The sequence below is a fragment of the Furipterus horrens genome, unplaced genomic scaffold (genome assembly GCF_987537825.1).
Source record: "Furipterus horrens unplaced genomic scaffold, mFurHor1.1.pri manual_scaffold_9, whole genome shotgun sequence".
Taxonomy (NCBI): Eukaryota; Metazoa; Chordata; class Mammalia; order Chiroptera; family Furipteridae; genus Furipterus; species Furipterus horrens.
In genome coordinates this window covers 75,059,258-75,073,371 of record NW_028327179.1, presented here as the reverse complement: position 1 = coordinate 75,073,371, position 14,114 = coordinate 75,059,258, and the positions used below count along the sequence as shown (strand labels likewise).

General features: G+C 35.1%; 1 protein-coding gene across 10 annotated transcripts in view; it reads right to left on the bottom strand.

The window, feature by feature from the left end:
* The window catches only part of CADPS2 (calcium dependent secretion activator 2), a 689,394-nt gene that overhangs the window by 125,739 nt on the left and 549,541 nt on the right, over nt 1-14,114 (bottom strand). For 6 of the 10 annotated variants that reach the window (XM_090287420.1, XM_090287419.1, XM_090287416.1 and 3 more), the window contains exons 15-17: nt 10,292-10,355; nt 6,751-6,874; nt 4,654-4,674 (exon numbers count right to left, since the gene is read on the bottom strand). In XM_090287420.1, coding sequence (XP_090143546.1) covers nt 4,654-4,674; nt 6,751-6,874; nt 10,292-10,355 — 209 coding nt within the window. The remainder of the gene's footprint in view (nt 1-4,653; nt 4,675-6,750; nt 6,875-10,291; nt 10,356-14,114) is intronic. The other 4 variants (XM_090287418.1, XM_090287425.1, XM_090287423.1 and 1 more) reach the window with 1 other exon arrangement.

Here is a 14,114-nt window from a genome sequence, read left to right as displayed (position 1 = left end):
CTTCTCTCGTCCTTAAAAATAAATTAAATCTTAAAAAAGGAAAAGAAAAAGTATCTTCTTACATAATTTAAATAGTTCATTGACTGTCAGAAAAATACTCAGAGCTTTTCTTTACATAAAGTACAAAAATAAATTTTAACTTGGTTTCTATCTGGATGATCACAGACACTAAACCAGAATAGCTCAAGTGATGAGTTTTCACTATGGATAAACACACTACTTTACAAACTAAATTTTTTTACAGATTTATATGATTTTCTCAAATATTCCAGTGAAAAAGTCAAGTCATTCTTCGTTTCAGAGTCAGATACTGCATCAATCAATTTGTCCCTAAATCATTGGGTGACTCAGAAACAGAAATGGACTCCTTCTAAACACACATCCTTAAGCGAACAGATTTTATTTATTTATTATTCATCGCTACACTGACAATGAAGTGCTAAATTAAAATGCCACCCAGATGGCAAACACATCCTAATGATGTAAGGACTGCCTCAGTGCAACTTCTCTCAAAGAGAGCCAGCAGCCAGCAGCCCTCTGGGAAACCATCTCCATTCTGTCCAACTGAGACTGAAGACGAGAGCACTGGGGGTTACACTGGGGAGCCCGGCAACCACAAGGCCCAGGCAGAGCCTTACTGCACAAAGACCTTGCTTGCTCATTCCACACTACCTTTTGTATCAAATACTGAATATGCACCAGGCACTTCCCTGTTCCGTATTCAAAATAAACCTACTGAGAACTAAGTCAATGCAAAAGATCTCAGGTCAAGGCAAGTTCTAAGTTGCGGTTCTCACCTCTTTTATCCTAAGTCACTATATGATACATAGTTTTTGGGAGAAAGATGGGGCTGTTATTAGATGTATTATGGTTGCTGTTGTCTAGAAGACATTCCTCAGATTGAAGAACAAATTGTTTCTTCTTTAAAAATAATAGCAAAACTGGCATGTGATTAAAAAGTCAATTAGGAAAATGAAGTCTCAGTATCATTTTGAATCTCAGATTATAAATGAAAAGGATCGTACTATTACATAAATAGCATCGTTAATGATTATGTTAAATCAAAAAAGAAAACTTTGAGAAAATAGTGTAAATCTCAAACATTTATTAAAATTAAAAAAAAAAGCTTCCTAGAAATTCTATGTTCTAAAAATAAACTCTCTGTTCTCATAAAACACATGCAACTAGTTCCCCCAAAAAGAAAAAAGGCATTTAGACAAAGTTAACTTGTTTTATTTCATCTATTTCAAAGTTGTAAAATTCATTTATTTTACAAATTTAAGCTGCCAATAGAGAATTTGAAGAATTCCCAAGGATGAAAGAGAATAACGACTCAAAACTGAGCATGATGTTATAGGAACTGAAACAGGTTAAATTACTAGATATTGTTAATACAATTGTGATCTATAACTCTGCCCCTTGCCCTTACCCCAACAACAACATGAAATCCTGGTTTCATTTTTTCCATATTTTCCATCTTGTTATTTTTAAGTGGTTAGTTTTCCTCTATATTTTTAATTATTCAGTGATTGGTTTGAATGACCTTTTGCAAGCCAGCTTGCCAGTTTACAGATGTTCTCTCTGCTATAAATAGCATGATCACTTTTTGTGCCATGTATTCAATTCATGGATTCAACAAATATTTATTGGATACTGAATGTGCACCAGGCACTTTTCTTGGCACTGGAGATGTAGCAACTAATAAAATCCAAATGCCCTGCTCTTGTGGGGCTAACTTTCTAGGACAACAGTTGGATGAATGAATTACCGGTATATCATATGTTAAATCATAAGTGATATAGAGAAAAATAGAGCAGGAAAGAGGGAGAGATGCTCTGAGTTGGAGGGAGGTTGCACATTTTAATCTTTCAACCACTGACACTGAAGGTGTGTGGGGAAAATAAAAGATCCAGATTCTGGAGCCCAGCTTAGCCTTACATGAGGAACCTGTGCTGTCCAATTCAGCAGGCACTAGCCACACACGGCAAATGAGTACTCGCAAAGGGACTACTCTTAACTGAGCTGGGCTGTGAGAGTCAAATACACACCGAATTTCAAAGACAGTGTATGAAAAAAGTAAACTATTTCAATCATCTTGTATATTGAATATATTTTACGATGACAGTATTTGGGATACATTGAGTTAAATAAACTATATTGTTAAAATTAATTTCACCTGTTTCTTTTTACCTCTTTACTGTGACAACCAGAAAATTTTAAGTTACATATATGGCTTCTGTCAATTTCTGTGGAGAGCACCATTCCATACTCTTTTTAACTCGTTTGAACTGAGTGCATATTTAACTATACAAGCTTACCAAGAAAGGGGACAGAAGAAGAAATAGAAAAATAAGAAGGTAGCTCTGTTATTGTAACTTTTAGACAGTGGTTCTAATCTTCCACTAACCAGCTATGTGGCTAGAGCCCAGCTGGTAGCTAGTTACCTCTCTACTTCAGATTCCTGAAAAGGTAATAATAATAATGGTATTTATTGTACAAAGTTGTAAGAAATAAGTAAATACATGTAAGTGTGCATAAAGGTTGATTATTAAATATAATTATTTTGGAAAAAAATGACTTTTGTGATGTGGCCATTTAGTATAAAAATGCCATTGCTTCCAATCAGACAGGCTTAAAGGCAGGGCAGCCGGAGAAGAGCGTGAAGCGGGCTCTGGGGTCTGGGAGACATGGGTGTGAATCTCAGGTATGTTGAATTTTAACAAGAGAACAACCTTGTGCAAGTTGCTAACTTTTTCTGAAGTCTCAGTAAAATCTTTTGTAAAATATCTATTTTGAAGAGTTAAAAAACTACTGCAGCAATGTAAATAAAAACACTGGGGCAATAGGCAGTCAATAGATGACAAAAATTATGATAAATCTTGGACAGAATTTTACTCTTCTCTACAAGCTAACAATGGATAATGATTATAATGTTCAACAGAGTGCTGTTTGAAAGTCTTAACAAGCATTTGTGCTCCTACACATGTAACTGATATTCTCATTTTTAAAAATACACCAAAAACATTTCTAAATAACCCTGTTAACTTGCAACCAAATGCAACTACAGGAATATAACCACATTTCTTAAAAACCTTCCTTCTGTTACTTGAGAACATCCTTCAATTGAGATTAGCTTTCCCCTCCATCCACTTAAATTACTGAGACTACACTGATTTTTTTTCTCTTCTCTAGGTAAGCATTTAATTTTTAAAAGGTGTTTTTCCTAGAGTCAGGCTGTGCAGTTGGGCAGTGGTGTGAGTGTTAAATACCTGTGAAGTGAGGTACGCAGGGACAGCAAGTTTCCTTTTGGGGGGCTTCTTTAATAGGAACAGGGCTTCAGTCTCATCCTTCATGAAGATGCACTACGACCCCTTCATATTTCATAGGGGAAGGAGAGGGGCCTCTGTGGACAGGGATCAGGACACCTGACTCTGGTCCCAGCTGGCCTGCTAATTTACTCTCTGGCAGTGGGAGAGCTTGCTAACAACCCGGGACTTCTGTGCAAACTATAAAACAAGAAATTCTGTGAGGGGGAAAATGCTATAAGAGGTTGTGAAAAAGTTTGTTAAAGAGCATGGGACTGTTTCTATCACAATGGGCTGTCATAAAAGGGACTAGCAAGTCTCAGATGCTTTCTAATTTATTTTTTCTAAAGTGTACTTTAGTGATCACTGTAGGTGAGTTCTTCCCCTTTTACCTGGCTCTGAGTGTTTTGTTACTACTTCTAGGGTCAAATACTGGAAAAGAATTGAAAAATGTAGTGAAAGAAACAAAAGCCCATAATGGAAGACTTCAGTTAGAAACAACCCAAGCAAACTTGTTTATAACAATGCATCCAAACTTTGACCAAGATAAGCAAACTAGGACCAGAAAGGTTCATTACTTGTCTCCTCCTCCACTGTTTTCAGATGAAATTAACTAACCTCTTGTCTCTCCAATGTACTAAGTACCTGCTTTGTGTCAGTGGCGCAGTCCTAGGTGCTAGGAATACAACAGGAACCTTGGACTACAAGTTCAGTAAAGTCTCTGCCCTCAAGGAGCTGAAGAGATAGGCAGCATAAACAGATAATTATGGCAGTGGCATGTGTAATTAAAATAATTACAACTGTGATAAGTGACACTAGAAAAAAGCAACAAAACCTTTCAAAATTGAGAGACCAAGAGAACTCTTTCCCAGAAATTTCTTGATTTGGGATTTCATAAGCTCATTCCTATGATCAACAACTTTCAAAGTTAAGTGCTGCTTATTTTTTATTTAATAGCATTTATGCTTTTTACTTTCATGTTATTTTTAAGGAGTAATAAAGGAAAGATGGTTTCTCTTTTTCTAGTTGTAAGAGCCCTTCAAATACTGGTGACAGCTTCCAAATAAGATTAGTGTCCATGCTTAAAACATAATGCATAACATTAATACAGCCTCAGGTATTTCACTTTAAATTCATATCAAAAAAGTACTGAACCTTTACAGAGATAGATGTCCTATATTTTTCCTACAAAACATTAGCAATAGTTCTTATACAATCAAAATATTTTCAATCTCTTAGTTAAAGTGATCTAATAGGAGCCCTGAAAAGAAAAGAGCTGTTCATAATATCAAAACACAACAGCACCACATTAGGAGTAATGGCACATGCATGCACAAACATCAATTACCTGTTTCCTTTTCTGCTGTGCCTAAAACATAAGAAAAGACAATTTAGGAGAAAAGCAAACTCTACCCATGTTGTTCGCATAATACCAAAGGCCAATCAAGCCAAGAACTTAAATTTGACTTAATTCTTGGTCTGATCCTCAGCATAAAACAAAAACTCTTTATTTTTTAAGATACAAAACAGGGGGAGGGAGATAATATTGTAAAAAGCATGGAAGTTTTTCTCAGCTAATAAGCATGCATTTTTTTTTTTAATGAGACTGCACAGTAGTCCTGACTAGATTTCTCGATTCTATTGTTTAGAATATTCTCACTCTAGACTAGAGATAAGGGAGGGTGACTCCAGAAAGGGAAAAGGAGGAGAGTTTCCGGCTCACTGACCACTGGGTCTCATTAGAGGTTTTTCTCTAACGCAGGCTTGTTTTAATGCATGACCTAGAAGAATAACGCCTTTCTGGTCACCAGTGTTGCCATGTCTGTTTATCTAGCTGATTAATGAAAAAAAGCCCATGTTCGTGTATAAATAACAGTCTCCATTTGTCCATATTACAAGGTAGTCTATGACTAAGAATTAAATACAGAGATAAACAAAAAATGTGAAAATGTGTGTGTGAGCATATATATATATATATATGTGTGTGTGTGTGTGTGTGTATATATATGGTCTGCATATATTTTAAGTATTCTTGTATAAGAGGTACAGGTCAAAAAGTTAACTAAAATAGACAGTTAAGAACAAAAAGATTATCATAGCTTTTTTGGATAGGGTTCCATAATATTTAGATAAAGCAATCTGTTTTTATTCAGGCTGTCCACAAACATTTTTCTCTTTACCAGATTTGAAAGGTTTTAATATGTCTATTTTTATATCAATTCTTTCAGTCCATGTATACAACACCCACTATTCCCAAAACATGAAAACTGTCTGAATGAGTGTTCAAAATGTGAAAACCAATCTGTTTATCTTCCACTTTCCCCAAATTATCTAATATTCATTGCTTGTGCTTTAACACAACATGAGATCATAATTAATGATGTTAAACTGGTAACTAAGGAGGAGCCATGTGGTTACTCTCATGATATAATATTGGTTGCTATAGTGATGGGATGGCTTTTTGTTAATTACTCAGGAGGATGGTTATCACATGCTTGTTACAAAGCTTGATCAGATTTGGAGACAAAAAAGGATATAACACAGTCAATTATAATAATCTTTTTCATTGTCCTGGTTTTGATGAAACTATCATAAAAGCAACTAATTAAAAATTTACCAACAATTTTATATCAAAAGTTACTAAAATTTATTAATGGATGATTTGTTTTTTATTTTTAGAGATCAACATTTAACATTGAAAACTTTTCTCCTCAAGTTAATCCTACATGTATTGCACAAGATAGTTTTATAATTTAAGCAAAAATTTAAGGTCCTTTTTTTACTTTTAATTATATCAATTGAAGGATTTTTGAATAAAAACTGATTGGGTGACTTTGCCAAAATTTTCAATCTACTTATTTCTAAACATCTTAAATCTCAGTATGCTTAATGAATAAAACCCAAAGAAATAGAAAAAAGATGTACACTTTTCTCAAGAGATCTAATCTTCCAAATGCATCAATATATTGCAAACAATTATAAGTTGCAAGGAATTCTATCAGTTTATTTTAACCCTCATGATAATCAACATGCTTCCTCCTTCTTCGAGTGACACTGCAGACGAGAAAATAAAATTACGTAATACTACACTGTTCCTGAAAAGGAAATAATACACTGTCCATAGTTTAAATGTTAGACATACTTACAGTAATGTCAAAAATACAATGCATGAAAACACCTTTTGGCTTCTTGCAAACTCAAAATAAGAACAAAGGACAACTTAAGCACGATTCCTGGGTCTTTCATTCAAGCAGAGTCCCAGGAGGCATATTAAAGCAATGAATAGGAAAAAGCTCTTCAGTTCACCAGCTGAGATTTTAATGAGACATTTCCCTTTGCCATTGTACAGGTTTGTTCAGGAAAGGAAAGGGATTCTCACAGAAAATTCAGTTAATAGGCATTGTTGGCTCTCACTGCCACTTTGGCAATTGCTTACTGTACTAACCTTCTATTTTGGCATATTCTGTAAGTCTAGTGTAATTGACCAAGGCAGCTTTCTCCAGACATTTTCTAACCACTTTTTTCACCTCTTCTGCTGGTACAGGAGTGGCAATGTCTTTCATTAAAACCTAGAGAGAGAGAGGGGAAGGGGGCGGGGATTGAGAGATTGTATAAAATACTAAAAACAAGTTACACATATTGTTCTAGACCTGACTGTTAGTAGGAGGGGTCCGAGGTAACATCGGGAGAAGTAATGAGATGGCATTTCACAACTGTGAAGTAATCCTCCAGTCTTGGCTCCCCCTGTCTAACCCTCACTTGTGCCCATCAAAACCTCCCAGAGGCCAAGCCACCATTCAGTGTGACTGTCACTTCCTCCAGGGACCTATGACACCATTAGAGCAGCTCTTTCAGATCAGGATTACTGTCCTTGGGACAAGTAATGAACAAAGTTTGTCTTCCACATCTCTAATTTAAAAGCTTTAAATATTTTGAGCAACATAGATGAGAACAATAACAAAACTTCATTAAGAATAAGCATCTTTTTTTTGGTGCTCTATAAAAATCAAGACCACTACTTTCACTAATTAAACTTTAGTTACTATGATCTCCCAAGGAGGGAGAAAACTTCTTTCTCAGTGAAATGTAGTATTGAATGTTAAAATATATAAAAACTTTCTGAATGTAGGAAAAATAACATTATTTTCTGTTGGATTCCTAAATTGTGTTTTTGGATTTTTCCTTTAAAAATATTACTACTGGCAAGAGGAAAATACAATTATAGCCAAAATTCAAAATACAATGCATTTAAGTACTCATTTAATGACTCTGATAATTTTCCTTAAAACTTTCCTGGTGATAAAATGGTTCCCAATAAGTTCTGATTACTTTATTTTTCCATATAGTTAATGGGTTTTTTTCTTGCTTTACTTACATTCGAATTATTAAGTATATAGCACATTGTTATTGTAGAGAAGAAAGTACTTTAGTGTTACTATCCTATTAGTCTTTTATCTTGAAAGAAATAGGGAAAAAATATGAAAATACACATTTTCTGCTTTTTTATTTCATTCTCTTTCAATCAGCCTTGTCATTAAGGATCTTATAATCTCAAATTTGTTCAATCATTCTACCATTGGTGATCCTTGACAGCATATTTTAATTTTGTTAGGCAAAATTCCTTCTGAATAAAGCAAACTTCCTCATTCAAAAGCTTCTTCCCCATCAACTTCACTTATTCTTCATATTCTCATATTAGAAATCTTTAACACAGACATAGATTTGTACTTTAATTTGAACTCTTTATTGCCAGAAAAATCCTCCTACTTATAATAAAATATATACAAGCACTACTATTTTTAATGTGATTATTACTAAAATTTGAATTTAAGATTAATTTTGTACCACATGCAGAATTATAAACTTTACTATTAAGCCTTACCAGGGTAACACTGTTTCAAATAGAAATAGCTGTTAAAAGTAGAATGTGTATATCTGTTACAGAGGTGAGTCCAGGGTGGAAATATTTCTTATTATCTAGGAGCTGGACTCAATTTAGAGGGGGGAACTGAAGCCTCTTTCCTGGCAAGTGCAGAAAAAGCACTGATGAGTGCAAAAAGGGAGACACAACCTGTTTCATGCTTCCTCCCCTTGTTCTTTCAAGGTATCCTAAGTATCAAGAATTCACCTGTAGCCCTGGCTGTTGTGGCCCAGTGGATTAAGTGCTGGCCTGTGAACCCAAAGGTTGCTGGTTCTAGTCCCAGTCAGGGCACATGCCTGGGTTGTGGGGGCCTCTTGAGAGGCAACAGGCATTTCTGGCACATTGATGCTTCTCTCCCTCTCTTTCTCCCTCCCTTCCACTCTTTCTAAAAGTAAAAAAAAAAATAAAAATTCAGCTCTAGATTTTATTTTATTTTTCTAAGATGTCAGTAAGTACAAAGACATGAAAATGAAGATATGACTTTTACCATTTCTCTCTCAATTCAGCAAGAGACCTGATTAGTGACTATAACTGGAATAAAGGTCACTGTTCATCCTGCCCATCAGGGTAGGGCTGGCAGGCATCTCTGCTCCCACTACCTCTTCCCTGCGGGAGGTGGGGAGGGGTGAAGGGAGCTCCTCTATGGAAACCAGTTCACAGAGGGGCTGCATGAGGTACCCAATATGGGATGTGGTTCCCAAAAGTAAAGCTTTCTTTCAGGATTTTATCATATCCATGACACCTTAATGAATAGGATAAAATATATACTTTGAAAAGCTTGGGTTGCATTCAGCTTTTAATATTATAAAAATCCTAATAAAACATAATTCCTACAATAATATTTCTATCACGCATTGCATAGTAATCAAGGATAAGACATGGGTATGTAGATAAAACCAATCTGTAAGTGAAAGATTCATTTTAACCACTAGTTCTAGCCCTCATCTCCCAAGTCCTTAAGTCGCTGAAAATGTCTTTCCTTTTTGCTTTTCACAGAGGTACTAATAAACAATGCAATATCTACAATTCTTTGGGCAGGAAAATGGACAGGAACAAGTGCTTGAAGTCAATACATCACAACCTGACTAACTGAAATGTGGGCTACAGATGATCCCCAGACATTGTCTAGGAGTTGTCCATACTACTTGTTAGCTTCCAATGAGCATATGAATAGTTTTATAGACAGATGAAAATCTACCACAAAAACAGAAATGGAGAACACATTTTCATTAATGAACAATTTTTCTTTTAAATATTTTATTGTTATGCTATTATAGTTGTCCCAATTTTCCCCCTTTATCCCCCTCCACCCAGCCCACCCCCATTCCCACAGTCAATCCCCACACTGTTGTCCATGCCCATGGATCATGCCTATGTGTTCTTTGTCTAGTCCCTTCACCTTCTCTCAACCAGCCCCTGCCTCCTCCCTCCCCTCTTACAGCTGTCAGTCTGTTCCATGCTTCTATGCCTCTGATTCCATTTTGCTCCATTAATGAACAATTTTTTTTTGGCATGGATATGAAACCTCATTTGCTATTATTTTTTGAGGGGAAATGAATTTATACAATTCATGAATTCATTTAGAGCAACACACAGATTGAATTGAAATAAATTCTGGGTGAATTTAGATGAAAAGGAATGATATGTTTGTGAATATTAAATGATAAGCTCTCATAGGTACGAGGACTATGACAGGGAGAAGTACAAATAAGTCAGAGGGGGATAATAAAAAACAACTGTGAAGTCTGAAAGATAGTTATACTTAACTGAAAAAAAAGGTTATTTCACGAGGGGAGAAAAAGGTGGGAAAAAAAAAGATTAACTAGCAAAAAGATGCCATCAACTCAGCAAATGATGGCAATGTAAGCTTCAGAAAGGTTTTGGGGAGGAAGAAGCAGAATACGGACATTTTGAATGTAGCAAGAAAATGTGAGAAACTGATGAAATGCAGCCTCTCAGAGGACCACACACTCATGAGGAACATGACTGTCTGCCTAGTTCAACAGCTAAAATACACAGCAATTGGCAACATGAATAGTATTTATAAAGTAATGTTTAAACGTACCCTTTCAAGTAAGGAAAGTGTAGCTTTTAGAGCACCTTCAGGTCGTCCAAAGGGAAAACAGTATCTTCAAAAACAAAAGGAGTAACAAAAGGTCAAACATTTCATATCCAAACTGCAAAATAATTCCCTTTTCTATTACTTGACATGAGCTGAGAACAAGAAAAGTGGTTAAAATAGGATCAGCCCACCTTGGAAAATTTTAATGTTGAAGTCTCCCTAGTCTCATGATTTAAATGTCTTAAGAAGACAATAGGGTACAAACTGTTATGAAAAAGGTCCTAAAGTTTTGACGATACAGGTACAGAAAGAATACAGTAATCAAAGGAGAACTACTAGGTCTCTATGAGTAAAGATACTTAAAATGTATTCTCTACTAATTTTGTTCCCCCCTTTCCTGACATTTCCCTGTCTTAAGGGGGTGTCTAACTCTCCAACCTCCTCACACAAAACACATAAACCTGAAGCTGTTTTGCCAGCAGAGTCGTTTATTGGGAGTATTTCCAGGCCCGTGCATTCCTACCACACCAGCCACTGAAGGGCAGGTCAGAGGCTGGGAGCTTGAGGGGGCTCCTCAGAAGTTAGTGCCACAGTGTGGTGACAAGTTTGTTGCTCTTTACAATGGGTCCCTCTTAAGGTCACTTTCCACTTAAAGAGTACAGGATGTCAGGGCTACTTGATCTTGCTGAAAATTCCTTGCTTTGCTGAACCCTCCCTGACCACTGCTGCCACCCCAAGATCAAGTGCTACAGGTAACTGGGCTGTCCTCAGGCTGTTGTTGCCTTGCTCAGACTTAGAACTCTCCAAACCAGTAATTTGAAAATAAGTTTACTTATTTCCATGTTTTTGGGTTTTGTTTTTATTTTTGCCATTATTCAGGGACTTTAGTAGACAAATTATCTAAGATGTGATTAACAATCAATTTGTTTTCATGCTGTTATGTGTACAAGTTGCCCTAAGAAAGCACTTGTATCTTAAGTTCAATTTGTTTTACAGGACCAAATTTTAATGAAAAAGAAAAAAGAGTGATTTATCACAAAGCAGTAGTTGAATATAAACACTGAGTTTTTGTTTCATGTAACCTTCATTTTTCTCAGATAAATGCAAATAAGTGTCATATAAATCCAGTCACTCAAATTTTTCTTCATAAAACTGTTCATTTCTTGTTAAAAGTTTCCTTCACTTAATCTTGCCTCTTTGCAGCCCCTTAGCCCCTCCCACACAAAAAAGCCACAACAAATTTATTTTGATAGTTTTTCCTGTGCAGTAGTGCTTCTGAGAGCATTAGCAAATTAGCAAAGTAGCTTTAATGATTTTGTATACCATAAACCTTAATCCACATTTAAATAAAACACAAATCGGTTTCGTGTTGTCCTGTCCTCTTGCTTAAATCTTTTCAGTGCATTTGCATAATCCACTCATTGTCTTGCCTATTGTTTATTTCCATTAACCTGTGGGTGATGCATTTTATGAATGGAATGTTACTGATCCCCAGATTACATTTAGCATTTCAGGGCTCTGAGGTCCCACTGGGCATGTTCTGAATTAGCATTAGCTGCCCACGATGTGTAAATAATTCAACACATTTACAAAGTACAAGTAATCCTGAATCAATAAAGTACAGAAAATACACAGAAGCTTAATTAATCTTTACAAAACAAGTTTTAAAAGAAGGGAATCATTTTGTTCTGCCTTTCAGGATAAATATTTTGGGTTTTTACTGCTTTAGCAGCTCTATAATAGCAACACAAAGTGGAAAATAGTCAATTATCAAATAAAATTCAACAAGTTTAATCCCTAACTGGAATGAATTGAAATCCTCCTTATTCCCACTTTAGTAAGTTAATTACACAGATAAATCAGCCTGCATAGACCTGTCCTATGATTAAGATATTTCTTTTACTTAACCACTTTTAGACATAGCATTTATTTTCATCAGTTACATATGCACATAGTCTAAGGGGAAATTTCTTCTAAAAGGCTTTTTATGAAAAACAAAATTCCTTAGGTCAGTTCTACCTCACTCACTCGGTATTTCAGTTTTAGATATTACTCTAACATCCCACTATGGAAGAGAAGCACTAACATTTTTTAAAAACAGCTTTAAAGATGTGACATACAATAAATTGCACATGTTTCAAGTATTCAGTGGATGCTATGACATATGTCTTTGAAACCGCCAGTACAGTCAAGATAATGTATATATTCACAACCCCCAAACATTTCCTCCTCAAACCTGGGGCCCAGCAACTCTTAAGTTACTTACTATCAGTTGAGTTAGTATTTTCTATAATGAAGAGGAATCATATAGTATGTACAGGTATCCCCCATATAACACAGTACTTCTATAACACGGTTAGAGAATTGGGGAATCCCTCCCCCTGTATAACATGGTACTTCTGTAACACGATTTCACTCTAACACGGTTAGAGAATTGGGGGAAAACTCCTATATAACACTAAATTAGGGAAATCCCCATACAATATAGAATGTGATAAAACTTTTAAGAGCAAAAGATAACTCATTTAAAATTTTTCATTCAAGTGCGTACGTTGTGTCAGTTTACTCTAAGAAGCATAAAGGCCTAGACTTAGCCAAACAGTTAAAGTCATAGTTCTTAAATGAAGATCTTTGCACTGAAAGGAGCACAAAGTTTAAGAGAGAACTTCAAAAGTGCTTAGCACTGTATAACGAAATTTATAAAGATCTCTCAGCTAAAAGCAAGCAATCTAAAATAACAGATTTTTGGCAAAAAGTAGAGCACAGAAATCAAGATAATGCTGAAGAAAATTCAGAGGATGAGGATATCTTCTCAAAAAGAAAATGCATTCAAATAATGGAGCTTAGTAGTGATGATGAAGAAAAGTTGCTTAATTCATATTAATATGCAATACTTTTGAGGAAAATTGCTTTAAGAAAGCTGTTTCTCTTAATTATAAAAATATAATAGTATATATTTTTAATTTTTGTAACCTAACCCCCCTTTTTGTACTAGTTTTTTGTTTTGTATAACACGGATTTGCATAACATGGCATTTGTTAGGAACCTAACAACCGTGTTATATGGGGGTTACCTGTACGTTTTTGGGTCTTACTTCTCTCGTGTAGCATATTTTGATATTCATTCATGCTATTGTATATATGAATAGTTCACTTTTTATTCCAATACATTGTTTGTTCATTTGTTGATGGTCATCTAGCTTAGCTTGCCTTCCTATGCTGGCAATTATTAGTAATGCTGGTATGACATTCATGTAAGTCTTTGTATGGACATATGCTTTCATTTCTCTTGGGGTAATACTGAGGAGGGGAATGGCTGGGTTTCATGTTGTTTAAATTTTTAAAAGCCTTAAAAGCCTGCAAACTACTTTGCAAAGTGGTTTTACCATTTTAATCCCTATCAACTGTGTATGCGGAGTTCCAGTTTCATATACATGCCAACACTTTTTCAGTGTTTTAATTTTAGCTATACTAACAGGTATGTAGGAACACCTCACTGTCATTTCAATTTCTATTTCCCTAAAGAATAATGAGGTTGAGCATCTTTTCATAATTCTTTTTACCATCATATATCTTTGGAAAAATATCTAAAAACAATATTTTTTCACTGAGTTGTTTCATTTCTTATTAAAATTTAAGAGTTATTTATATATCTGGGTAGAAGTCTTTTGTGGGATACGTAACACATGCAAATATTTTCTCACATTCTGAGATTTCTTTCTTTATTCTCTTAAAAATGTCTTCGGAAGATCAAAAGTTCTTAATGTTGATGAAGTTCAAGGTAACATTTTACTATTTATGAATCATGATTTTTGGTGTTCTAGTTA